Below are 25,010 nucleotides of genomic sequence, written 5' to 3'. Positions count from 1 at the left end.
ATCCAAAGCTTTTCCAAAGCCGCGTTTTGAGAGTTCGCAGGCTATGGCACCAGGCCTTGAGTCCTTTCAGGTCTCTATAGGTAAATAGGCCCTACTTTGACCGCTTGTATGCGTTAATTTGATACTAATTAAATCCGCATGTAAGCGGTTAATTATGAGCGAATCGGGTACTTAAAGATGGCGGATAAGGCTAAACGAAGATTTACCTGAAATAATGAGCTTAATAGGAAAAGATTACAGAAGAATCTCGGGCTTAGCGAAGCCTCTTGTGGAATGCAAAACAGAGGTGAGAGTTTACCAGGCACATTGTGTTCACTACGCCTAAGTAGTACGGGTAGTTAACGCAGGTAAGTACGTTTAAACAAAGTCAAGTTCAAGATTGCACAAAACTTGGCCATGAAATGCCGGTACATGTAGCTGCAAGGGGTTGTGGCTACCCTTGCGAAATGGCTTTTGGAATTCCTAGGAATTCCTAGGAATTCCTAGGAATAAAGGTGTGAATTTTCACGGTAAATTCGGACTGGGAATTCTTAGGAATTCCCAACCATAACAACTCTGGTTCTAAAAACCTAGAAATTCCTAGAAATTCCCAGAAATTCCCAGAAATTCCCAGAAATTCCAAGTTTATAGCCAACAGGACTTGGAATTCCTAGGAATTCCAACTCAGAGAACCAATGACTTCCCATGAAAAGCTGTAAATCTAAAAAATTCCTAGGAATTTCTGGGAATTTCTGGGAATTTCTGGGAATTTTTAGGAATGTTTAAGAATTACTGGGAATTTTAAGCAAAAATTTGAGGCTAATGATATAAAATAAATACTTTAAATTAAAAAACCCGGCTAAAATTCAAGTATTCAATGAAATTTATTTAGAAGCTTAATTAAGGCTTACATGTAAAATATTTTTGATTAATTATTAACATCAATGTGTGGTAATATTAGGATGGAATTTGATTTATTTTTCTTTTCTTGAAAACTTCATACAGATTAATCCTCAATTACAGCTATTCATATAAAATAGTTCTAATCAATCATTAAATTTGGTTTGACACAAATTGTGAATATAATCTGTTGATTCTTTTCCATAAAATACAATATCTTAAGTTACATTGATATGGTTATATTCTTGGGAGTGAAGGGGCTAATTACAGACAAATACAATTGATTTTTTGATTAAAATCTTGTTGTAACTGTAACAATAAATTAGAATGAAGTTATCCTAAACTGCAAACTTAGCTGCTGTTTGTACTGTTTGTATTTTTTTTCCTGGGCTCACAATGAGTTGGCCTTGAATGAGGTTGTCAACAAGAACCTTGACCATTTTGTATCTGGATTCCTTGACATCTGAATTTGAAAAAAAATAATATATTAAAACATGTATGTTTAAAGCTCAGACCAGGCTTTTAAGATGGCTATGAGGAAAAGGGCATTCATTGGATTCTCAAATTGAGAAATCTCTGTTATATTGAGTGACTTTAATATTGGAGTTAGTACATCTCTCTCATGGATTTTACTAAAAAAGGGCTGAATACATTATTTTGTTTTTACCAAGGAGGGCTTCTTTATGTACTAAGGTTTGTTACGAATCTTGAATGTTCCCAAACGTGACTAGAGGAATCTTGAAACCTTACTGATAGGTTTATTTCATTGTAAAGCATAAGCTTACGAAACTGCGGCATGCAAGTGACCGATTCGATTCTCAGAATTATTCTAGTTTCAGTTGCGCCGAGCGTTATGTAAGCTTAATTCAACCCGCTACATCTATTATTTTATAAGATTTTGATCACAACGAATATCGCAATTTTTACTCACCACAAACTTTCAAAATCGTAGCTTTACAGATGGCCACTCGACCCTTGTTTGTACCGGTCCATATGTTAACTGTTGTCCCTTCTTTTAAGTCCACGGCGCCAACGACTTTCTTCTCTTTTACAACACTCACGCTATTCTCGTTTTCCCATTGAACCACAATAAAAGCTATCTTTAGAAATGTTATATTAAGCAAAACAGTTGAGAAAAGCGATCAACCGATGAAAAGTACATTCAAAGATGAGCGCCAAATGGAGTCTTCTTTGTTTCCGATCACGGGCATGATCACGTGGATCTTTTAGGACTTGTCATTGGCTAGCAAAGTGAATCCGCTGGCTTGCCGATTGCGGTGTTAAGAGAAGCGCCTAACTTTATTCTGACTTCTCCGACCGGTTCTCTGCTTCTAGAAGACGGATAGCTTGGTGATATAAATAAAGATGTGAGCTCACTCTATGTAGAAATAATCGACAAGAATCGATCGTATTACAAATGCACGATTTGTAGACGAAAGTTGTCGAGGAAACAAAGACTCGAAACTCACTTGAGTTGTGTTAATGGCAAAGGTGAGAAATAACACAAGCCAATCACAGTTTTGAATGCGACTACAAATCGTCTTTTACCCTCATATTTATAAAAGAAGGATACCACATTCGGAAGTGTAAGAGATACAGAGATGCTCCCAGTGTACCAGTACCTAAATCTACAAAGCTTGACCGTAGCAAGCGTTCAGCAACACGTTCCAACACCGCCATCTCGATTCCTCAGTCAGTCGTTTCCACTGAACTTAAAGCAGTATTGACAACAAAGTAGAGTGCGTCTTACAAAGGAGAAACATTTGTACAAGAGACAGGAGTAGCTATATGCGATTACTGAGGTGCGTTGGAACTCTGGTCCACAAATAGTTATGCACTGCCCGAAGTATAAAACAATTTTGCTGATAGCTGACAGACAGAGAAGAACAACAAGTAAACTTAAGAGCTGTTATTATTGAAGTGCAGACATTCCAACCCTCCCGATTTGATCGGGAGTCTCCCGATTTGATGTGTTGCCTCCCGCTCTCCCGATTTTTATCAGGTTCTCCCGATTTATCATAAAATTCTGAAAACAAGGAAAAAATTGCTTATGTTATCAGTATTTTTTGCGATCTGAGTGTAAAACGTTACTTTACTGTTGTTAATCCATCTTTTCAGAATCTAAGACCTTAAAGAAAACCACAGAAATGATGTCAACATGCTGGAAATGCCACTTGAGAGAAACTAAATTTGCAAAATTTCCTGGGGGGGGGCATGCCCCCAGACCCCCCTAGAAGCTCGCGCCGTTGGCGCTCATCTTAGCGCCTTCGGCACTAAAAGAGTCTCCCTATTTCTCCTCAAAAGGGGTTGGAATGTCTGGAAGTGTGACTAGCACTTTTCATTTTTATATAAAGAAGGACTTGTAATTTGCACCAAAAATAAAAAGATGTAATATTTTTTTGGGGAGATCCAGTGATTGGGACATTTAAGAAATTAAGTTATGAATGGAAACTTGGTTGGTACTTCTCACTACTAACAAGTCTTGTTGACAAATATTTTCAGATCAGAGTTTCAAATAAAGTAAATTGAAGACGTCATATAAAAGGTGTTTTTCCTCAAAGGGTACATTGACTACCTCTGTCTTGTCTGCATGCCAAATGTTTGCAAAGTGTGTGGATGATCCACAAGTATTGGAACTCTTACAAAAATGTTTTGTAAGAATAAAAACAGCAAAGCAAATTACAGCAATTAGTCATGAAAATAGAGCAAAAAACTGAAAAAAAGCAGCAACAACAATCATGAAAAAAGAAAGATTAATTAGGTGTTGAATTTGTTTTTCTAAGGCATGAAATTTCTACTAAAAGTATTGTCAACAAAAAGTCTCTGACAGCCTTTGAGGCAACTGAGCTTGACTGTTCCAAGGTTTTCTAACAAAGGCAACCAGTAATGTAGGTTAGGGAAGTAAGATAACAATGTAATTATTGTTAATTATTGTGGAAGTTGGCAATTTCCATTTAACATAACTGACAGCTGGTTCATGAGAAAATCCATATTAATGTAAAGATTTACTAAAACTTAGTTTGAGTAATAAATTTCATGATCTTTAAGTTATAAACATGTACATGTATGTATATTTCTTGGTAAGTTTTGTATAGCATACCTTTTATTGAGCCAAAGTTTTAAGCCTCTGAAATTACTCTTTTTCTTAAAACCTTCACATTCAAGGTATTGAGAATTTCTTAGAATTTATGTGGACTTCAGGGTATTAAAATTGCCTCAAATTCAATTCCCAGAAATTCCCAAGAGTTCCACACTTCTTAAATTATAGGTAGTTTGTAAAGCTGAGAATTCCTAGGAATTCCTAGGGATTCCAAGTCCTCATAAAACTGGAGTCTTCCTTTCCCAGAAATTCCCAGTAATTTCAGGCTTTTTAAATCAGAGTTAATTTGCATAGTTGGGAATTTTTGAGAATTCCCAGAAATTCCCAGAAAACTGGGAATTCAGTTTGCAAGGGTCATTTGCATAATTGGGAATTTTTGAGAATTCCTAGGAATTCCTAGGAATTCCTAGGAATTTCCAGAAAACTGGGAATTCAGTTCGCAAGGGTACCGACTTTTCCGGTTTATACGCAGATTTCTTTTTCTTAGCATTGCTCGTATCAATTTAAACCGTGACGAATTACCTAATAGGAAAGTTGTTTGAAACCTAGAAAAAAAAATGACATCGAAGGCACGTGAGGTTTGGTTAATTGTTTATTTTTAATTGAGCTTACATAATGCTAAGGATTTACGTATATTTTTCTCCTCGGCAAAATAGCGATTACATGTAGTTGCTGCTTTAAATGAATTCTTCAGGACAAATTTATCATCAGGTTCTTTTTTATTATTTCTTGTCTTGTTTTGCTTTGTTTTGTTTCTATTTACCCTCCAGCATAATGCAACTTGTGATTAAATCAATCAAATGCTGAACATATTCTTTTCCCCACTAAAATGAAACGAACAAACGTTTAGTGAAAGTCGTATTTTTTTATGACAGCTCAGCAAATGATCACAGTGTGATAAATGTGTGATAAAAGTGTCCCTAAAAATCAGCCACATATCAGTTGTTAAAGCACAAAGAGAAGATTTGTTTGTTGCTACACTTTGGGATCACAGAGAGTAACTTAACTGTTCAATAAGTGTCTTCTTCTGAATTTCAAATTTGGCAAAGGGTAAAATTTTGCTCCCTAATGTGACTTACTTAAAGAATGAAAAAGGAAACTATAAGAAATAAATTAAAAGCACTGTTGCTCCAAAAATCACATTTGACATAATTTATTTAAAATTTATAGATTTTTTTCTATCCATTTCATTTTCATTAAGCCTTCATCAAATTTCTAATAAGCTGAGAGGTTTATATTATGAATTATATTCAGCTACCCTCTATTTACACCAAATGGAGGCTGTTATGTTTATTATCCCGCAATATTTTCCAACATGTGGGAAAATTGTTTTTGAACAGCTTACTTATGATGGTGTGGGAGGTTTACTTTTCAGTGTCCTCTGAAATGATTTTATGGACAAAAGATACATGTTCCCTCTTCTATAACAACCACACAATTAATGCTTTTCATCTTTAATTAACCTTTTAACTCCCATGAGTGACCAAGACAGAATTTCTCCTTAGAATAGTAATACATTATCAAGAAGACAAGTGGTGAGAGTTAAGAAGAATATTAATTAGGGGATTATTAGTCGATCCAAAAACAAACTCTCCAAACTAACATCACAAGAACTGTATGGGAGAGGTTATAGAGAATTACTAATGAGATCTTGGGAGTTTTAAACACAGAGTTTTCCATATTGGACATAAGGTTGGAAAATTAGGGAATATCACTTCAGGTACAGTGTTGGATATCCCCGAGTTTTCTGTCATGTAATGGGTTTAGACCGGTTGCCTACTAGCAAATAAATTTATTGGATTATAATGGAATTTATTGATCATGAGTAATTTATTGTAAAAGTGAGGTTGCTGATGTATTTTTAGTATAATGTGTGATGTTGTGATTAAAATATGAAAAAAGAAGGGGGAAAAACAGAGATAAACAAAGACAGAAACCAACTTAGGCCTCTGCAAAATACAAGAAACCAAATTGCTGTTTTTTCCTCTGATTGGTTGAGTAGATAGTGCTAATATTTTAGCCAATCACAGACCAGTCATGGAAAAGCTTAGTTCCAATATTAGATTGTTTTAGGCCCAATTAAGTTTATAGATAGCACTGTGTATGATGAATAAAAAGATCATTACGGTGTTCAAATCTGTCCCAAATTGTCTCCTCTTAGCCAACCAGCTGAAATCTTGACCCTTTTACTTTCAAGATCCAAGAATTGACTCACTCAATTGAAAACCATACACAGTTTGTTTTAAGTATTGAGAATATGCCTGAGATTGTGTTAATGCTCAACCAAAAGGTTCTTGTCAGATATCTTATTTTCTTGATGATTATATTTTTATTCACTTTTTCAGGCCCTTCTTTATGGAAGCTGTGTGTCCCAGAACGACAACATAACCAAGCATGCATGTGATAAGGAGTTTCAAGCACTTAAAGCCTGCATAAGACAAGCAGTAAGTTTTCTTGGAGACTGGTCAGGGTCTCTTTTCTTTCTGAATTTAATTAGCTTGGATATCATGTTAGATTTTAAACCACAAACTTTAGTTATCATGACAAGATAGTCATATGAAGATGGGCACAAAAGTGTCCTTTCAGGGAATGGGGTGATTAAAATAGAAAGGTTTGGCTTTTTCGTGCAGCACTTTCTTTGTTAGAAATGTCCATAGTTTCTTTCAGCTAGTAATTTGTTAAACGCAAGGAGTTAATGACTGGCTTCAAGGGATAAAGTGAGTTTTCTTTTCCCAAGGCTCTCAAATGTTCCTTGAACTGAAACCAAAGGCAACAATTAGGGTCAAATGAAAAATGGCTTTCGGTTGGGAGGTATAACATTGGGATTTCAAACAATTGCAAAAGTATTTGTAGTACTTACATACTTAAACATTTATTTTCAAACTAACTCTTACACTCTCAAATGAGTCAGCTTTAATCAAAATTAATCAGATTCAGCCTTTCATCAGTGGAAGGTTTAACTTTTCATTGTCAAATTGTTGGTGTCCTTTTTTGTTAATTTCTCTCTGATTTTAATTAACAGTCATCAACAAAAATTAGGGACTCAAGATAACTAAGAGACTACAGCAAGTCACCTAGACATAGGAATGCTGTGCTTTTTCTACTTAAATTTAAATACTTCTTACCTATAATAATGTAATAATAATCATTAGATACTGAAAAAAAATGTTTCATTCCTGATTAGTCTGTTGTGAATGAATTGAAAAATAAGTTATTGAGTGCAATTGAAATTCTTATCAAATATTATCATGTAATATTTTATATTTTTATCTCTCTTAAGTTTTCTCATTGTTTGATGATGCATTTTTGTTGCAGGCAAAGAAAATTAAAGTGTAGAGACTGGAAAAGAGAGAACAACTGCACCTATTGCAGGAAAGTTCTGAAACAAGACGTTACATACAACCCACTCACTTTTTGCTTGGGGTAGAAATGTTACAAGAGGAGACATTTAGTCTCTGTCTGTAAATGCATATATTTACAAGCCCTTTTTATAAGCCCTCGGTTAAAGGCTCATCTAACTTTAAACAAAAAAAAAGTATCAAATTATAAGCCCCCCCTCCCCCCCCCGATATAAGCCCTGTTCTAGCTTTTCTTGTTTCTACAATACCAAAGCAGGAAAAGCCTCAGTGCTGTGACTTGGACATAGAAATTCTAATAATAGAAGAGCAAAGATGAACTTTTGAGAGAAAAGTCTGTTTTCTCAGTTTTGCTACGTACCAGTTTTCTTCATGTTGCTAGTTTTTATTCTGTGCCACCTGTATTGAAACTTATTTGATTTATTATGACGTTTTGAATCCTAATTAAAAACGAGTAAATACAAAACGTATTTTGATCAGCACTGCACTAGCCTTCTATTCCGGCTACATGTTCCCTCGGGTATAGGCCCCTTTGTTAATAACCCTTGCGAAATGGCTTTTGGAATTCCTAGGAATTTCTAGGATTTTCCTAGGAATTCCTAGGAATAAAGGTGTGAATTTTCACGGTAAATTCGGACTGGGAATTCCTAGGAATTCCTAGGAATTCCCAACCATAACAACTCTGGTTCTAAAAACCTAGAAATTCCTAGAAATTCCCAGAAATTCCCAGAAATTCCCAGAAATTCCAAGTTTATAGCCAACAGGACTTGGAATTCCTAGGAATTCCTAGGAATTCCTAGGAATTCCAACTCAGAGAACCAATGACTTTTCCTGAAAAGCTGTAAATCTAAAACATTTCTAGGAATTTCTGGGAATTTCTGGGAATTTTTGGGAATGTTTAAGAATTACTGGGAATTTTAAGCAAAAATTTGAGGCTAATGATATAAAATAAATACTTTAAATTAAAAAAAAACCATCTAAAATTCAAGTATTCAATGAAATTTATTTAGAAGCTTAATTAAGGCTTACATGTAAAATATTTTTGATTAAATAACATCAATGTGTGGTAATATTAGGATGGGATTTGATTTATTTTTCTTTTCTTGAAAACTTCATACGGATTAATCCTCAATTACAGCTATTCATATAAAATAGTTCTAATCAATCATTAAATTTGGTTTGACACAAATTGTGAATAAAATCTGTTGATTCTTTTCCATAAAATACAATATCTTAAGTTATATTTGAAAACCAAGCACTCTTGGGAGTGAAGGGGCTAATTACAGACAAATAAAATTGATTTTTTGATTAAAATCTTGTTGTAACTGTAACAATAAATTAGAATGAAGTTATCCTAAACTGCAAACTTAGCTGCTGTTTGTACTGTTTGTATTTTTTTTCCTGGGCTCACAATGAGTTGGCCTTGAATGAGGTTGTCAACAAGAACCTTGACCATTTTGTATCTGGATTCCTTGACATCTGAATTTGAAAAAAAATAATATATTAAAATATGTATATTTAAAGCTCAGACCAGGCTTTTAAGATGGCTATGAGGAAAAGGGCATTCATTGGATTCTCAAATTGAGAAATCTCTGTTATATTGAGTGACTTTTATATTGGAGTTAGTACATCTCTCTCATGGATTTTACTAAAAAAGGGCTGAATACATTATTTTGTTTTTACCAAGCAGGGCTTCTTTATGTACTAAGGTTTGTTTAATAACAGTTCCTATTATGAATCTTGAATGTTCCCAAACGTGACTAGAGGAATCTTGAAACCTTACTGATAGGTTTATTTCATTGTAAAGCATAAGCTTAAGAAACTGCGGCATGCAAGTGACCGATTCGATTCTCAGAATTATTCTAGTTTCAGTTGCGCCGAGCGTTACGTAAGCTTAATTCAACCCGCTACATCTATTCTTTTATAAGATTTTGATCACGTAACGAATATCGCAATTTTTACTCACCACAAACTTTCAAAATCGTAGCTTTACAGATGGCCACTCGACCCTTGTTTGTACCAGTCAATATGTCAACTGTTGTCCCTTCTTTTAACTCCACGGCGCCAACGACTTTCTTTTCTTTTACAACACTCACGCTATTCTCGTTTTCCCATTGAACCACAATAAAAGCTATCTTTAGAAATGTTATATTAAGCAAAACAGTTGAGAAAAGCGATCAACCGATCCAAAGTACATTCAAAGATGAGCGCCAAATGGAGTCTTCTTTGTTTCCGATCACGGGCATGATCACGTGGATCTTTTAGGACTTGTAATTGGCTAGCAAAGTGAATCCGCTGGCTTGCCGATTGCAGTGTTAAGAGAAGCGCCTAACTTTATTCTGACTTCTCCGACCGGTTCTCTGCTTCTAGAAGATGGATAGCTTGGTGATACAAATAAAGATGTGAGCTCACTCTATGTAGAAATAATCGACAAGAATCGATCGTATTACAAATGCACGATTTGTGGCCGAAAGTTGTCGAGGAAACAAAGACTCGAAACTCACTTGAGTTGTGTTAATGGCAAAGGTGAGAAATAACACAAGCCAATCACAGTTTTGAATGCGACTACAAATCGTCTTTTACCCTCATACTTATAAAAGAAGGATACCACATTCGGAAGTATAAGAGATACATAGATGATTCCAGTGTACCAGTACCTAAATCTACAAAGCTTGACCGTAGCAAGCGTTCAGCAACACGTTCCAACACCGCCATCTCGATTCCTCAGTCAGTCGTTTCCAATGAACTTAAAGCAGTATTGACAACAGAGTAGAGTGCGTCTTACAAAGGAGAAACATTTGTACAAGAGACAGGAGTAGCTATATGCAATTACAGAGGTGCGTTGGAACTCTGGTCCACAAATAGTTATGCACTGCCCGAAGTATAAAACAATCTTGTTGATAGCTGACAGACAGAGAAGAACAACAAGTAAACTTAAGAGCTGTTATTATTGAAGTGTGACTATCACTTTTCATTTTTATATAAAGAAGGACTTGTAATTTGCACCAAAAATAAAAAGATGTAATATTTTTTTGGGAGATCCAGTGATTGGGACATTTAAGAAATTAAGTTATGAAAGGAAACTTGGTTGGTACTTCTCACTACTAACAAGTCTTGTTGACAAATATTTTCAGATCAGAGTTTCAAATAAAGTAAATTGAAGACGTCATATAAAAGGTGTTTTTCCTCTAAGGGAACATTGACTACCTTTGTCTTGTCTGCATGCCAAATGTTTGCAAAGTGTGTGGATGATCCACAAGTATTGGAACATATACAAAACATTTTTGTAAGAGTTCCAATACTTGTGGATCATCCACACACTTTGCAAACATTTGGCATGCAGACAGGACTGAGGTAGTCAATGTTCCCCTTTTCTTACAAAAATGTTTTGTAAGAATAAAAACAGCAAAACAAATTACAGCAATTAGTCATGAAAATAGAGCAAAAAACTGAAAAAAAAGCAGCAACAACAATCATGAAAAAAGAAAGATTAATTAGGTGTTGAATTTGTTTGTCTAAGGCATGAAATTTCTACTAAAAGTATTGTCAACAAAAAGTCTCTGACAGCGTTTGAGGCAACTGAGCTTGACTGTTCCAAGGTTTTCTAACAAAGGCAACCAGTAATGTAGGTTAGGGAAGTAAGATAACAATGTAATTATTGTTAATTATTGTGGAAGTTGGCAATTTCCATTTAACATAACTGACAGCTGGTTCATGAGAAAATCCATATTAATGTCAAGATTTACTAAAACTTAGTTTGAGTAATAAATTTCATGATCTTTAAGTTATAAACATGTACATGTATGTATATCTCTTGGTAAGTTTTGTATAGCATACCTTTTATTGAGCCAAAGTCTCTGAAATTACTCTTTTTCTTAAAACCTTCACATTCAAGGTATTGAGAATTTCTTAGAATTTATGTGGACCTCAGGGTATTAAAATTGCCTCAAATTCAATTCCCAGAAATTCCCAAGAGTTCCACACTTCTTAAATTATAGGTAGTTTGTAAAGCTGAGAATTCCTAGGAATTCCTAGGGATTCCAAGTCCTCACAAGACTGGAGTCTTCCTTTCCCAGAAATTCCCAGTAATTCCAAGCTTTTTAAATCAGAGTTAATTTGCATAGTTGGGAATTTTTGAGAATTCCTAGGAATTCCTAGGAATTCCTAGGAATTTTTAGGAATTCCTAGGAATTCCCAGAAATTCCCAGAAAACTGGGAATTCGGTTTGCAAGGGTCATTTGCATAATTGAGAATTTTTGAGAATTCCTAGGAATTCCTAGGAATTCCTAGGAATTCCCAGAAAACTGGGAATTCAGTTCACAAGGGAAGCCCTCCTAAAACCCCTTACGAAGTTGTATAACCCCTGAGCTTATAATCGGCAGGTTTGTTTGTGTTGTGGAACTTTAAGGATTTGCCTCAGAAGGAATTTGATTGACGTATAAAATCGAATAGAGACGTCGGCGAGTTGGTCTTCAATCCAGTACAACTTATTAGAAGTTGAACATATAGAAAAGTGAAATATCTTTAGTGAAAAAAACAATTTTGTTTTTTTTGGTATAAGGATTTCATGGTGAGTAAAGCAAGGTAAACATCGCCAATTACTATAAAAGCTTCAGTCGCGAACGAGTTAAATTCTCAACGTTTCCTATAGTAACTTAACATCGGGTCACACTATGCGTGACGGTTTCATGAATCAATCGCTTGCTTTTTCTCATGACGTGAGCTCGGGACGCCTGTGCGTAAAGATATTTACATAATTGCTGAGGCGCATTCTGCCAGCATGGGTTAACTGTGGGTACATTGCTTATTTCTTCTTCTTTTTCTTCTTCTTCTTCTTCTTCTTCCGATTCAGTTCTCGGGTCGCCGTTAAAATTAATATTCATGTCTAATCCATATCGGGGTATTTTTTAAAATAATTGCAAGTGTCAGTTTCCTTTGAAGCCTACAAACGAAATGAGTTACTTTCAAATTCGTGTTGTAGAGGTTCCTGACTGCATAGCAAAAATTCAAATGGCCTCCCTTTGTTAAAAATGGTTGTTCGGTTGGCTGATGAAGCTTATTTTCCTCGTGACAGGCATGTCACGTCGGCGAAGGATAAATTAACGCGCGCAAAATAATGCAAAGGTTTGATAGCGGAAATTTGTTTCCCTTTTTTTTCTTTAATTGGTTTAGCTGGCCAAGAATAAAGACAACGACTTTTTCAGTATTAATTTCCTAAAGAACAACACAGGTTACGTTTTTCAGCTAATTGTTGTACGCGTGACTTAAACGCATCACGCGATTAAAATTATTGTCTTAGCTCTGAATTTGTTTACAACAACGCTTAACAGCAGCTGTAAAAACCTTTACTTTTCTGTGTATTTATTCTCTGCTGCTTATGTAGATAAATGCGATCAGGCTCTGAAAGTGTAAAGGGACAATCAATATTCAGGTACTTAATGTAATAGCCTTAACCCTTAGTAGTCAATTATTTTATCCTTCTTACAGCAAAATTGTTAATTTAAAGACGGTGAGCAATTTTTTCGGTGTATCGCAAAATAACTTCATTTGCGGTACATATGTCGATTCTGTTGATGAATACGTGTTTGCTTTGCGCTCTAATGGAATATTTATTCTTCACTATTTATCTCCGGAACGTATAGTCTGTTATTCGATCCATCTAGTTTCTTTAGGTTGTGTGATGTCACCGAAAAATGAACTGTACAATGAACTTTCTTAGTGCTGTCAAATCAAAGAAAACATAGCACTTCGGTAAAACTGATCAAAATTAATTTTCTCTCTATAAACATTACTACAATGTCGTGTAAACTGCTGACGAGAATCAAGAACAATCAGCTTGTTAAAATGTCCAAATGCTTAGCGAAACACATCGAGATTTAGTGGTAAGATCTTCAGACTTCAGAGGGGAAAAGTCTGCATGGGAGAGTCCACTTTGAATTGTTGTTTTACATTTAATATATAACAACAACAAAAAAGAGGAAAAATTGGCGATTAGTTCGTTAAACCAAAAATTTGAAAGTCAAATTAAAACTGAGTTGGAGACAAGAAGCAGTCAGCTTGTGGATGATGCGGGTTCTAAAAATTACTAATATTCCATTTTTTTTTCTCGTCGACATGAGCCTTTCTTTCCTCAGCATCAATGAAAAAATAGAAAAAAAGAAAAACATTCTTTGTCCACATGCTCTTTAGGAAGACGTAATAACTACTAGAGTTTCAATAACTTTTAGTCTATAAATAACTTCCCTAGTCTATAACTGTTTACTTCCAAACAATAAACTCTTAACTCTCTAAACCATACCGGAGCTTTCTCAGGAAAGAGGGTAGTGGGAAAAACGCGATTCATCAAATCCCTTGTTCCTTTTTAACTCGTGAATTGCGCGCATGCGCAAGAGCGAGTTATAGATACGATGTGGGGAATAGCATTCGCTCGCTCGCTCGCTCGATTGGTCGATTCCTGTAAACTTTTTTAGATTTTAGGCTTTTGAGTGCATTTTATAGTTTTTGGCGAGCAATAAACAGACGAAATGGCGACCTTTGTTGCTAAGAATAGTGGTGGGGTGAAAAAGAAGCCAATGATAATCTTAAAAGAGTTTTTTTTTTCGTTTTAGTTTCAACAAGCGGCGCCAGCGACTGGCAGGCATGCAAGGATTCACACTGAAATAACAGAACAACCTTCGTTTTTCATAAAATTGTAATTTACAGTCCTTGAACTTGAAAACAATCTGAAGATTCATTGAAAATATCACTTACTGCGAAGCGCTCGGAGTTTACAGATGTTCAAAAGCTTTTTCTGTTATAGCGTGAGATTGAGGACAAAATTGATCATTACGTTTCGTCGCGTGTGTTTTTCCTGTGAGAAGCAACAAAAGATGCCGGCGACTGACGAAATAACAAGTTAACACGAAAATCAGATAACACCTAAACAAACAATTTTAGCTACTGATTTTCAGTGAATTTTTAAAGAACAATTTTCTTTTAAGTTTCAAGACAATTTGAAGATTCAACATACAAACAACGTACTAAAATGCGAAAGTTACACACCACAAAATTGATAAATAGGCCTGAAATGAAATTCTATCTTGTTATTGATCATACGTTGCCTAGCACGTGACCTAAATCTACCCAGGCGGAGATCCAAAATGACGGTGGCAGGCTTGGCTTAGTTATATCACTCAAAACTCGTTCCCGTTTGTCTCATTTGATAAAGAGGGAATCGTTAATGTTTTCATTAAGACAGTATTGCCTTGATTTTCTAATATTTACAACGAAGAACAGTAAATTTCACTTTTCACCTACATTTACTTCCAACCTTTTCTTTTGAACCAGAAACAAAAATGATAGACGTTTAAAACACATGACATCATCCACCTTGTCAAATGTAATAGCATGATCAGCTCAATTGTAATGCCTTCTTATCCCAACGCTACTTTGTTTCTCTGCTACATTAGCGAACACTGAACTACTGCTCGTACTCTAGATGTGAGAATCAACCACAAAATTCCCTAAACCAGATAACATTAAACATAATCTAAAAAATCATGTGTCAATTCACGAGTTTGCTGACAGAGCCCTTTGATTCAACGAGTGATGATAAGAATGCTCGTCCTCTGGTTAGGTATTAAAAATAGGTCCGCAATGCGTACATGTGTGGCTCAGGAAATTTAGCTGCTTTTTGTCTCATTGGGTTTCTATTAGAAGAGCTAATATCTGATTACCATTAGATAGTTTTCAATATTAATCCTGTTCATTAATAACACAAGATAACTAGCATACAAAAGTCCCGAAATGTTCATTCTGAAGATGAGTTATTGGCCAAACTTTGGTTTAGAAGTCTCATTTTGACAACAAATGTTGCACATGTAACCCGAGGATTTTAGGAACTGAAAAAACATCAGCATAATCTTCCATAGTGATCTGAGAGATTCAGTCACGATTATGTTTACGTAACGAAGTGGAATTGACTTCTGAAATTTGTTGGTTGCTTGTCTTTTCCAAGGCAAGTGATGTGAAATAAACTCTAGGGAAGAATTTCATATGAATATTTTTGACATTTTGTGTACCAGTACACAAGGACAAAACTTTGTAGAAGGGCAGGGACATTTGGGAAATTATGTAATCTAAACTAGAAGCTATTGGGAGCTTGTTTGGTTTTAATGTGTGACTAATTTTGGACAATATATACATGTAAAGTAACACAATGCTGAATGTAGGTAGGGTATAAAGGGTATAAAGTTCAACTTTCAGTTGGTTGAGAGCAAAACGTTTACTATAATTATTGTATTTAGGTTTTGTGGGACTGTATTTTCAATAAAGAATACAGAAAAATTTAGTTGAGGTAGGTAGATGTGAGGTTGCAAATGGAAGAGTCTAGGGAAAGAAGTTAGGTGCATTACAAGATCAGAACACAAGCAGTATTTTAATGTCATATGTTGAGTTAAGTACTCTGAAGTAACATTACATTAACGTTGCTAATAATTTTTAACCCAATAACTGGAGGTTTTATTTAACAGAAAGTTCAATGGAGATAGTGTCACCATGATAGATTTCAGGAACAGCAATCAGAGACATAACTTAAACACAGCAGAGCAATGTACAGGCAAGTGCATGATGGTATCATATGATTTAAACTACCAGAAGCTTTCAAGTTTTCTTATTATTGAAATTGTAATTTCATGCCAGTGAGTCTACCAAATTCAAGTTATTGGGAAAAATGAATAGGTGAACCTTGACATCATCATGCAAATGGTCAACTTCACATCATCATGCAAAGTGCTAATCTACCGTACAAAAAGGTCCAAAACAAACATGGTAAGCAACTGAACTTCATGTATCACTTTGTGTTAGAGCACACAAGAGGACGTGTGAGACCTGCTTCACTCTCATTTGCTAGAACAAGATTGAATTTCTGGTACCAATCAAAATTCAGAATGACTGACAGTTTGGAACTGATCTGTTAAGACTGTGCTTTTAAGGGGTCTACAGATGTGATAAGAACCCTAGGTCTCCGAGGATACCTCATGGCTAACTTTTAACAATAAACGTAACAAATGTCAGTTCCATCGAACTGTCTTCATAAAAAACTCAACAAAGTCTAAGCTACATGTAAGTTAATTAAAGTGTACTTTGGTATTCTAAATAAGCAGAAGTAAATTTTTCACAAACAACAAATGTTGAGCTCATAGCATGTGTGCAGTTTAAAGTATTTGAACAATTTAAAAGTGCTTATCATATGAGAAATCATGTTGTTAATTATTCATAATATATACGTGAAAGATACACATTCACAGGAAATCAACAAACTGATGGCAGATAAATTTGACAGTATTGACTAAATGAAGTGTGTGCCATCAAAATTTGTCCTTCAGCTGAATTCTTGCTCAGGAACGCAATTTTGTTAGTGGTTATCATTATACATAAAAGTATCCAAGCTTTTGTTTATTTTTGTCAGCTACAGCATGTATCAATCAGAACAACCTACTTTGGGTAAATCTGATTGGTTTCTCATGTGATCTATTATTGCTGAGCCTAGTTTATATTATTTTGTACATGAGTTATTACTTTTTCACTGATGATAAATGAAAAAGGCACCTAGCTATTTTCAGGTAATCAAAAAAGTGTAATTTTCATGTATATCAGTATTGTGATGAATTCACCAAACCAAACAAAAAACTGAAAAGGAGGTGTAGTCTACCAAATAAAGGCCTAATACACATGTATTGCTACCAAGTATAGATACCAATGCTTAATATCTGAACCATTATGAAGAGAATCTAGAAGACTGCCAAGCTTGAAGGAAGTCATGAAATGTTAAGGTCTGAATAATTTTGGCCATAACTTGGAAAACATAACACTAATCACATTTCAGTTAACATTAAAGCATTAGGCTCCTATTCATATTTTAATAAAAGCGAAACCACTTTGTTACTGAATTCCATTACTCCCCAAAGTTTGGAATCAATCACAATAGACATTTAGCACCATGTTAATGACAAACTGCAGTTTCAGGTTAGGCGTTAGACGTTTGTGACTTTTATTGGTTTAGCTATGTAAACATGAAAGTATAATTTCACTTAATGGGGCCGTCAAATCGAATTGCCAGACAACAGCAGTGTCCGATTTTCTAATGGCAACAAAAAAGTCCTATTTTCACTCACTGGCTAAAAATTGTTTATTCTATTTGTATTCAATGACATGTAATGCCATGGGGTGGCAGGGTATTCTGCAGTTTAACCAAAATTTTATCTTAGCATTTACTAAAAAGACTGCTTGAGTAATTTTCTCACTAAACATGTGGCATAAACAGAAATTCAGGATAAAAAACATTCCAGTAAATGACTTACGTGAAATGTGACCGCATAGAGAGTCAATAATGACTGCCAAGTTTCAATGTGGCACAACCTGCACTAAAGGCCCAGACCATGAAATGATGGTCTGTGAGAGCACAACTCCACGCTGTAATCCACTTAGAAGACAAGCCGACTGTAGGAAAGCCAGCGTGTGTGGCGTGTCTAGCAAACAATCATTTTTCTTTTTCTTCTGGCATTTCAGTTAGAGACTTTTGCTTCGTTTTCATATGTTGTGTTTGGTTTCTTTTATTTCTGAAAGGCAAATGTTCAATTTTTGGACTCTCGTGAACATTTTGCAAATCAAGTTCATTATCTCTGACAAAGACACCTTTAATTTCAAAAGGAACAACCCCTATTTGTAAGCAGGAAATTTTCAAATATGACACAAGGTTTTCAATTCCTTCAATGGTAAGCAAAGTACATTTCCCAAATGAGTGGAGCATCCCATACAAATCCCTGGAATGAGCATCAAAAATTTTAAAGCTTTGTTCTGAATTGTTAATCACTGCAACAGTATTAATTCCAATCGTTAAAAAACAACAATTGTAGTTAAGTCGACAATTTGAAAACACTTGTCAGAGAATTTTGAAGAGACATGTATGGCCCATTATTTGATGCCTTGAACAAACTTCCTGTCAATGACTCACCATATTCTAATGTGTATACTTTATTGTAAATTGAAACAATGCATGGAACATCAGTTAAAAGCAAATAATCATTTGTCTGGACAGAACATCTTATAGAAGTATAAAAATTATTTCCAATGGTAAGAATATTATTCAGAGTGGAAGAAATCCACAAATTGATATCTTCTATGTCGTTATAAATAATAGCAGTAAGTGACATTGCTACACATTGTTTACCAGTATTTTCACCAAAAAGTGCTTCATTTCCTTGACTGTAGTCAGCACATATTGTTCTTGTTGGCTCGATCGGATCGTGCCATAATGTGGCTGCACAAGTTGTGTAAGCCACACAAAAATGTCTCCGTCTTTGTATTTTTGTTGAAGTCGATTTTAAAGGTTAAAAAGGTTGCGAGACTGACGGCTTGTAACATCACTGTTAGATCACATGAACCTACTTATTTGTTTTATCAAAATGTATCTGTTCGTGATCGCAAAAGAGCACGAGCCACGCCCAAACTGATTTTCGTTGGTGCAAAATTTTGAATTACAGTGGCAAAGTCAAAGTGTGAGATTGAAGACTGCAATTAAACTGCACAGCTTCTATTGCTGTCCGTGCTTACTTAAACAAACTCAAAACACTTTGATCCCTCGTTAATTCGATAGAAATAATTAGTGATCATCACCAAAACAAGCTAGACTCAACAATATGAATTTAGAGGAAGTAATCGGTTGTTTCTTGTGAATTGAGACTGGTAACAGCAGTCCCAATGGATGCAGTTTACAACATATGCAAAAAGATTTTGACTTAACACTTTTGGAATTACTCAAATCCGTAATCATCAGCTTGTACGTGCCCTTTGGTGAAAATTATATTAAATTTTTCAGCTAAAGGGCATAAAACCAAAGGGACATTTTATGTGCTAACAAATTCCTTCCTGGCTTTTTTCCTTTCGGATTTTGCTTTTTTCTAGGACAACTTTTAGTGCAATTAAGCAAAGTAAATTGATATTGAATATAGAAAACTAGAGACCTCTTATAAGTAAAGAGTACAAAACTTTTAATACATTCCCCCAAAGAATAGGATCATGGTATTTCATACGCTTGAGCTTAACATTCTGAGAATTAACAAACACCATTATAAGGTTGATAATTTGAAGGAAACTGTCGAATGAGTTACATCTATTAACTATCCTATTACAGAAAGTTTTTTGATTAGTAAAATAACGCTTCACAGTAGGCACAGTCGTCTGGTAATTTGTTATTTAGCAACATGACGAAATTAGAGGTGGCGATGGAGAAACAAATCGAAAATTTTGAAAACCTACTTGAAAGTGCGTAAGAGCGCAAAATACTACAAAACCAAAATGTCATGCCGGTATAACATTACCCTCAGTCAGGCTCAGTAGCGGTGGTTGTCGGTAAACACGTGCACGAGTGGGAGACATTTCATTGCTACCTTCTAATGTCATAGATTTCGTGATGTTGTCCACTCAGATGGTCCTTATGTTTTTTCGGTTAGCTGGTGAAGCTTATTTCCCCCGTGGGACAGGCATGTCACGTCGGCAAGGGATAAATTAATGCGCGAAAATTAATGTAAAGGTTTGATAGTGGAAATTTGTTTGCCTCTTTTTTATAAATTTTTCTAGCTAGCGAAGAGTTAAGACCTCAACTTTTTCAGTATAAATTTCTACAGAACAACATTGTATCAAGACGTCTTCTCGAAAATACAGAGTAAAAGTGCGCAGAGTTCACAACAACATGCTACATATTTTTTAATGGTGAGCACGTGCTCTCGCTTCCTCTTACATACGGGAAATCAGTAACTGACGAAATACGTCACGCCACATGTCACATCCTCCCCAATATAAAAGGGAAAAAAAACGAAAAAACTGGAACATGCATGAGAAACCTTAAACAATAATAAACTGGAACATGGACACTATGTGCGAAAGTGTCTCAACTGGTAATAAATGTTCAATCTTGAACAAAAAATAAAAGGTCCGGTGTTAAGCCTAACAGGCAATGTCCACAAGTTGCTTGTAGGTTGGTCACGCTACAAAGTCCTCAAGGTATGAAGGTCTAGTGACCAGTCTTCCTGACTGGGTTCTAATCCCTGAGTCCAGCTCTTTGTAGGGTTCACCACATGGTAGGCTTTTAGTGCCTGATTCTTTGCGAAGTAAGGGCTCATCTGGCTCGTCAGGGCAGCTTGACATTTGTGGTGGCTCAGTAAGGGTATCCTCAGGAGGCAGTTTGCTGGTCCTTCTTCCATGGCCTAACATGTTGCTGTCTGGTATTTGCTGTGATTCACCACTGGTTGCTTCAGGGCGTGACTAATTAGTCTTTTTCAGATGGGCTCTGTTGCGCCTTTAGGAAGATCCATCTGCTGTCTCAATTTCATATGACTTTTCGTCAAGTCGTTCAACAACCACTCCCTTCTTCCATTCCTTTTGCGCCAGTACAAACGGTTTCAGCCACAAATTGTCTCCCTCATTCAATTTAGGTAAGTCATGGGCATCAGAATTGTAGTATCGAGCCTGCCTTTTTTGAACATCTTTCAGCTTCTCTCTCTCGTGACTAGAGCTCAGGGTTCTTGGTTCCAGGAGAGAACCAGTTGTGGGAAGTAATGTCCTTGTCCTCTTATTCATAAGCCTCTGAACTGGACTACTTCCGATTCCTTGAGATGGGATATTGCGCTCAGCGAGTAGTCCCAAGTAGAAGTCATTGCAACCTTTAGCAGTTCTACGGAGGAGTGTTTTAGCAGACTTCACAGCAGCCTCTACTTTGCCGTTAGCCTTACTATTGTAAGGAGAGGTGACCCTGTGCTCAATGTCCCATTCTTTTGTAAGCTTTTGGAACTCTGCAGCTACAAATTGGGGGCCATTGTCACTAACAAGTTGACACGGACTCCCATGCCTTGCAAAGTGGGCCTTGACTTTTCTGACCACAGTTCCAGAATCTGTTATGTAGCCGGTCCAGCTCCCAATAACCACTATGGTAATTGACCGTTACCAAGTAATATTTCTGGTTAAGGGTGAAGAGCTCCACAGCAACTTTCTCCCAAGGCCTCTGGTATGTCATGACTCATGAAGGTCTCTTTCCCATGAGAAACTTCAAATAATCTGCAGGGCTCACAAGTCGAGATCCAGCGCTTGAGTTCAGAGTTCATACCAGGCCAGTACACACTCTCTCTCGCTCTCTTCAAAGAGCCTTCTACACCAGCGTGCGACACATGTATGTCTTTCTTTATCTCAGCTCTCAGCCCTTGAGGCACAACTAGGCGCTCCCCTTTGAACACCAGCCCATCATAAATACTAAGTTCATCTCTCATGCTGTAGTAGGGGGTCAGCTGAGGTGAGATCTTTGACCGATCCTCGGCCCATCCCTTCTGTATGGTTTCTATAAGCAGTTGCAGGGTTTGATCCTTCGCAGTCTCGAGTTGGACTTTCTGTACCCTCTCTTGTCGCATGGGTAGGAATTGGACCTTATAGACAGACTCAAATTCACTGGGGGTTGATTGACCATCAGCTGGGAGAAATGATCTGCTCATCATGTCTGCCAGCAGTTGGGTATGGCCAGGGGTGTACTGGACGTCTATGTCGAAGGCCAGGCTTCTGAGGAGCATACCTTGTAGGCATTTTGGTGCCCTATCAAGTGGTTTCTTGGCGATAGACTCTAGAGGCTTGTGGTCTATTTTGATGACAACATGACGCCCATAGACATACTGATGCCATTTCTCAAGTGCATAGACAATTGCCAACATTTCTTTTTAGATGGTTGCATAACGGGTCCCTGGATCCGTTAAAGCTCTACTAGCATAAACAAGGGGGCGACCTTCTTGCATAAGGACCACACCAAGCCCTAGGCTACTGGCATCGCACTGTATGGCAAGTTCCTTGTCTGGGCTGTAGTAGGCAAGAACTGGAGCTTGAGTGACAACTGCTTCACCTCATAGAAAGCTTGCTCTTCATCATTTCCCCAGTACCATTCGACTCCTGTCTGGGTCAATCTCCTAAGTGGATCCGTGACTTGGGAAAGTCTTGGCAGGAATTTAGCAAGGTAGTTAACAGTGCCATTCAGTCTCTCAATTTTCTCCTTGGTCCTAGGCGTTTCTAGTTTCAAGATGGCTTCGACTTTGTTTGGGTCAGGTTTCAAGCCCTGTGCAGTCAGCAGATGTCCCATGAAATCCACCTGTTGTACCTTCAGCACCACTGTGTCCCTGTTGAGCTTGACGGACTTCTGCCGGCAACGTTCCAATAGCAACAAGAGATTCTTGTCATGATCTTGCCTGGCTTCATCAAGAGTGTCACCAATACCATAAATCAAGATGCCAGAGCTTGGACCAGACGTTTCTGGTTTAGGTTTAGTATGGCTGTCATCGGTGTGGCTTTTAGGGATATACAGACAGTAGTTCCACAGTCCACTTGCAGACTGACTGGCTTGGAGCTAACGAGCATTTCACAATAAATGGGCTTGTCTTGTTTGGATCGAACACCATTATCAACGACACTAAGAGTCTTAACTGAAGCCACGTCCGAGTCAGAGTCTGAAGGGTTAGAGTCTTGACTTACCGATTGAACTTTGTCTTTTCGCTTGCAAATCTCCGAGCCCTTCCAGTGATTCATTTTACCGCAGACACTGCACCTTTTACCCCATTTTTGCAGGACACAGTTCCTTCTTCATAAGATAAATTTTTAAGCAGAATTTGCATTTGCTCTGAAGGGTTAGAGTCTTGACTTACCGATTGAACTTTGTCTTTTCCCTTGCAAATCTCCGAGCCCTTCCAGTGATTCATTTTACCGCAGACACTGCACCTTTTACCCCATTTTTGCAGGACACAGTTCCTTCTTCATAAGATAAATTTTTAAGCAGAATTTGCATTTGCGCTTTCGTGATTGGGAGTTACTCCTGTCAGGTAAATGTTCGGGACGGTCACTCCGTCTCCAGCTCGTCTTTGGAGGGCCCTTTGCCTTGTTAATCCAATGAACTTCCTCGAGTTTTCCACCTATCGCTTGCATATGAGTTGTGCCGCCCTCCGAGGTTCGACAAATATCGATACACTTCTTTAGGTCGAGCTTTCTTTCCTGAAGTAGACGTTTGCGAGCATCCTCCTTTCTGATCCCAAGGACTATGCGGTCTTGTATCAGAGAGTCCTTCATCGTCGGGCATGTGCAGAAATTACATGTGTCGGTCATGTTTCTGAGGGCGGTCAGGTAAGCATCGAAGTTTTCACCAGCTTCTTGATTGCGTTGGTTGAATTTGATGCGCTCGTACGTCTCGTTTACGTCACCGGTGAAGTATTCGTCAAACTTAACGATTATCGTGTCGACCTTGTTTGAATCTTCGCTCGCAGTGCACTGAAATGCGTTGATTTTCCAAGGCACTCTGCCCGATGGTGCAAAGAAAAAGAGCCTTCTGGTATGCCTCTCCTTGCGTTGAAAATTTCGAAACAATAGCAAAGTTGAGCCAAGTTTGCTTCCAAAACTTCCACCTTTTCGCCGAGCAGTCAGCAAGATTGAGTAAGGGTGGTGGTTTCACTTGAGGTAACGACGGGCGATGGATATTTCCAGCTTGGTTCGAAGCCCTTGTGTGTACAGAAACAGTCGCGGGGGTTCCAGAGGAAGATTCCTCGTCGCTCACCGTTGAAACAGTAAACAGAATAAAAACCACCACCGCTGCCACCATGTATCAAGACGTCCTCTCGAAAATACAGATTAAAAGTACGCAGAGTTCACAAAAACAAGCTACATATTTTTTAATGGTGAGCACGTGCTCTCGCTTCCTCTTAGATATGGGAAATCAGTAACTGACATAATACGTCACGCCACATGACACAAACATAGGTTACGTTTTGTACCTAACGGGGCAATTTTTTATGCATTAATACTCGGTACGCTGCAGATAATAATATAAGAGTTGTAAATGATAATGAAAATGGTAATGATAATTATTCAAACTATATCCACCTTTGTTTCAACTTCTTGATTCTGATGTAGGAAAAATATTTTCAACCATAGGACAACATCAGATAACAAGATATATTTTTGAGATCTGGTTTGAAAGAATTAGTACAAAAAATCGTCTTTCATGTACACGGCGAAACAGAAATTTCTGATCTGAAAATTGGTGCGTCAATGATGACATCATCTGCATTTATAAGTTGAATAATGGTGCGAACTAGTGAAAATGTGAGTTGCCGAACGATAGTTATCTTTCTATATGATCAGGGATCAAATTTGGGTTAGAAAGTCTTCATTTTGCTGCAGCATTCTATCAGCTATCTAGTTAGTTTCCAATAGTAGTAGTAATCAACCCTTTTTTAAACCAAAAATAATTTTCTTTTCTATTTTTTACTGGGAAAAAGAAAAACAACTATGTCAGGACAAAGACCGCAGTATTTGCATAGAAAGTAAAAAAAGGAACTTGGCTTTAGAACTAGTACTTAAAAGAACAATAATTGATCTACCTAAAAAATGCGAAAATACATGGCAGATACTAAACATGTACTTTCAAAGTTAAACTCATCCCTAACCTATTTAGGATTTCAAGAGCAGTTGTAGGAGCCCTGATTATTTATGCAAATGAAATTTGGTAGGCATTCGTTCCTTTTAACAGCATGAGCTTCCCTGCATTTGTTACTGTCTGAAAAAACAACATGCAAACTACATAAAGATTAAAATAAAACGACTGTCAATTCAAGATAAAG

General features: G+C 36.8%; 1 protein-coding gene and 3 long non-coding RNA genes across 4 annotated transcripts; 2 read left to right on the top strand and 2 right to left on the bottom strand.

Moving 5' to 3' along the window:
• The first annotated feature begins 85 nt into the window (after positions 1 to 85).
• On the top strand, positions 86 to 7,820 carry LOC149052378 (NADH dehydrogenase [ubiquinone] 1 alpha subcomplex assembly factor 8-like). Its single transcript, XM_089195169.1, has 3 exons — positions 86 to 286; positions 6,325 to 6,423; positions 7,295 to 7,820. The coding sequence occupies exons 1-3, from the start codon at positions 215 to 217 to the stop codon at positions 7,313 to 7,315; spliced, it is 192 nt and encodes a 63-aa protein (XP_089051295.1). The 5' UTR covers positions 86 to 214; the 3' UTR covers positions 7,316 to 7,820.
• On the bottom strand, positions 845 to 2,784 carry LOC149052379 (uncharacterized). The gene is made up of 2 exons (XR_016183368.1): positions 1,811 to 2,784; positions 845 to 1,342 (listed from the first exon to the last, which is right to left on the bottom strand). It is a non-coding gene; the product is annotated as an uncharacterized LOC149052379 (long non-coding RNA).
• Positions 7,821 to 8,318: 498 nt separating the features above from the next.
• Positions 8,319 to 10,491, bottom strand: LOC149052377 (uncharacterized). Its single transcript, XR_016183359.1, has 2 exons — positions 9,302 to 10,491; positions 8,319 to 8,814 (listed from the first exon to the last, which is right to left on the bottom strand). It is a non-coding gene; the product is annotated as an uncharacterized LOC149052377 (long non-coding RNA).
• On the top strand, positions 10,378 to 10,823 carry LOC149052376 (uncharacterized). Its single transcript, XR_016183377.1, has 2 exons — positions 10,378 to 10,512; positions 10,690 to 10,823. It is a non-coding gene; the product is annotated as an uncharacterized LOC149052376 (long non-coding RNA).
• Positions 10,824 to 25,010: the final 14,187 nt, after the last annotated feature.

The sequence above is a fragment of the Pocillopora damicornis genome, chromosome 1 (genome assembly GCF_964200805.1).
Source record: "Pocillopora damicornis chromosome 1, jaPocDami1.2, whole genome shotgun sequence".
In the NCBI taxonomy this organism is placed as follows: Eukaryota; Metazoa; Cnidaria; class Anthozoa; order Scleractinia; family Pocilloporidae; genus Pocillopora; species Pocillopora damicornis.
The sequence above is the reverse complement of the archived record's forward strand: the minus strand, read 5'-3'. Positions and strand labels throughout refer to the sequence as shown.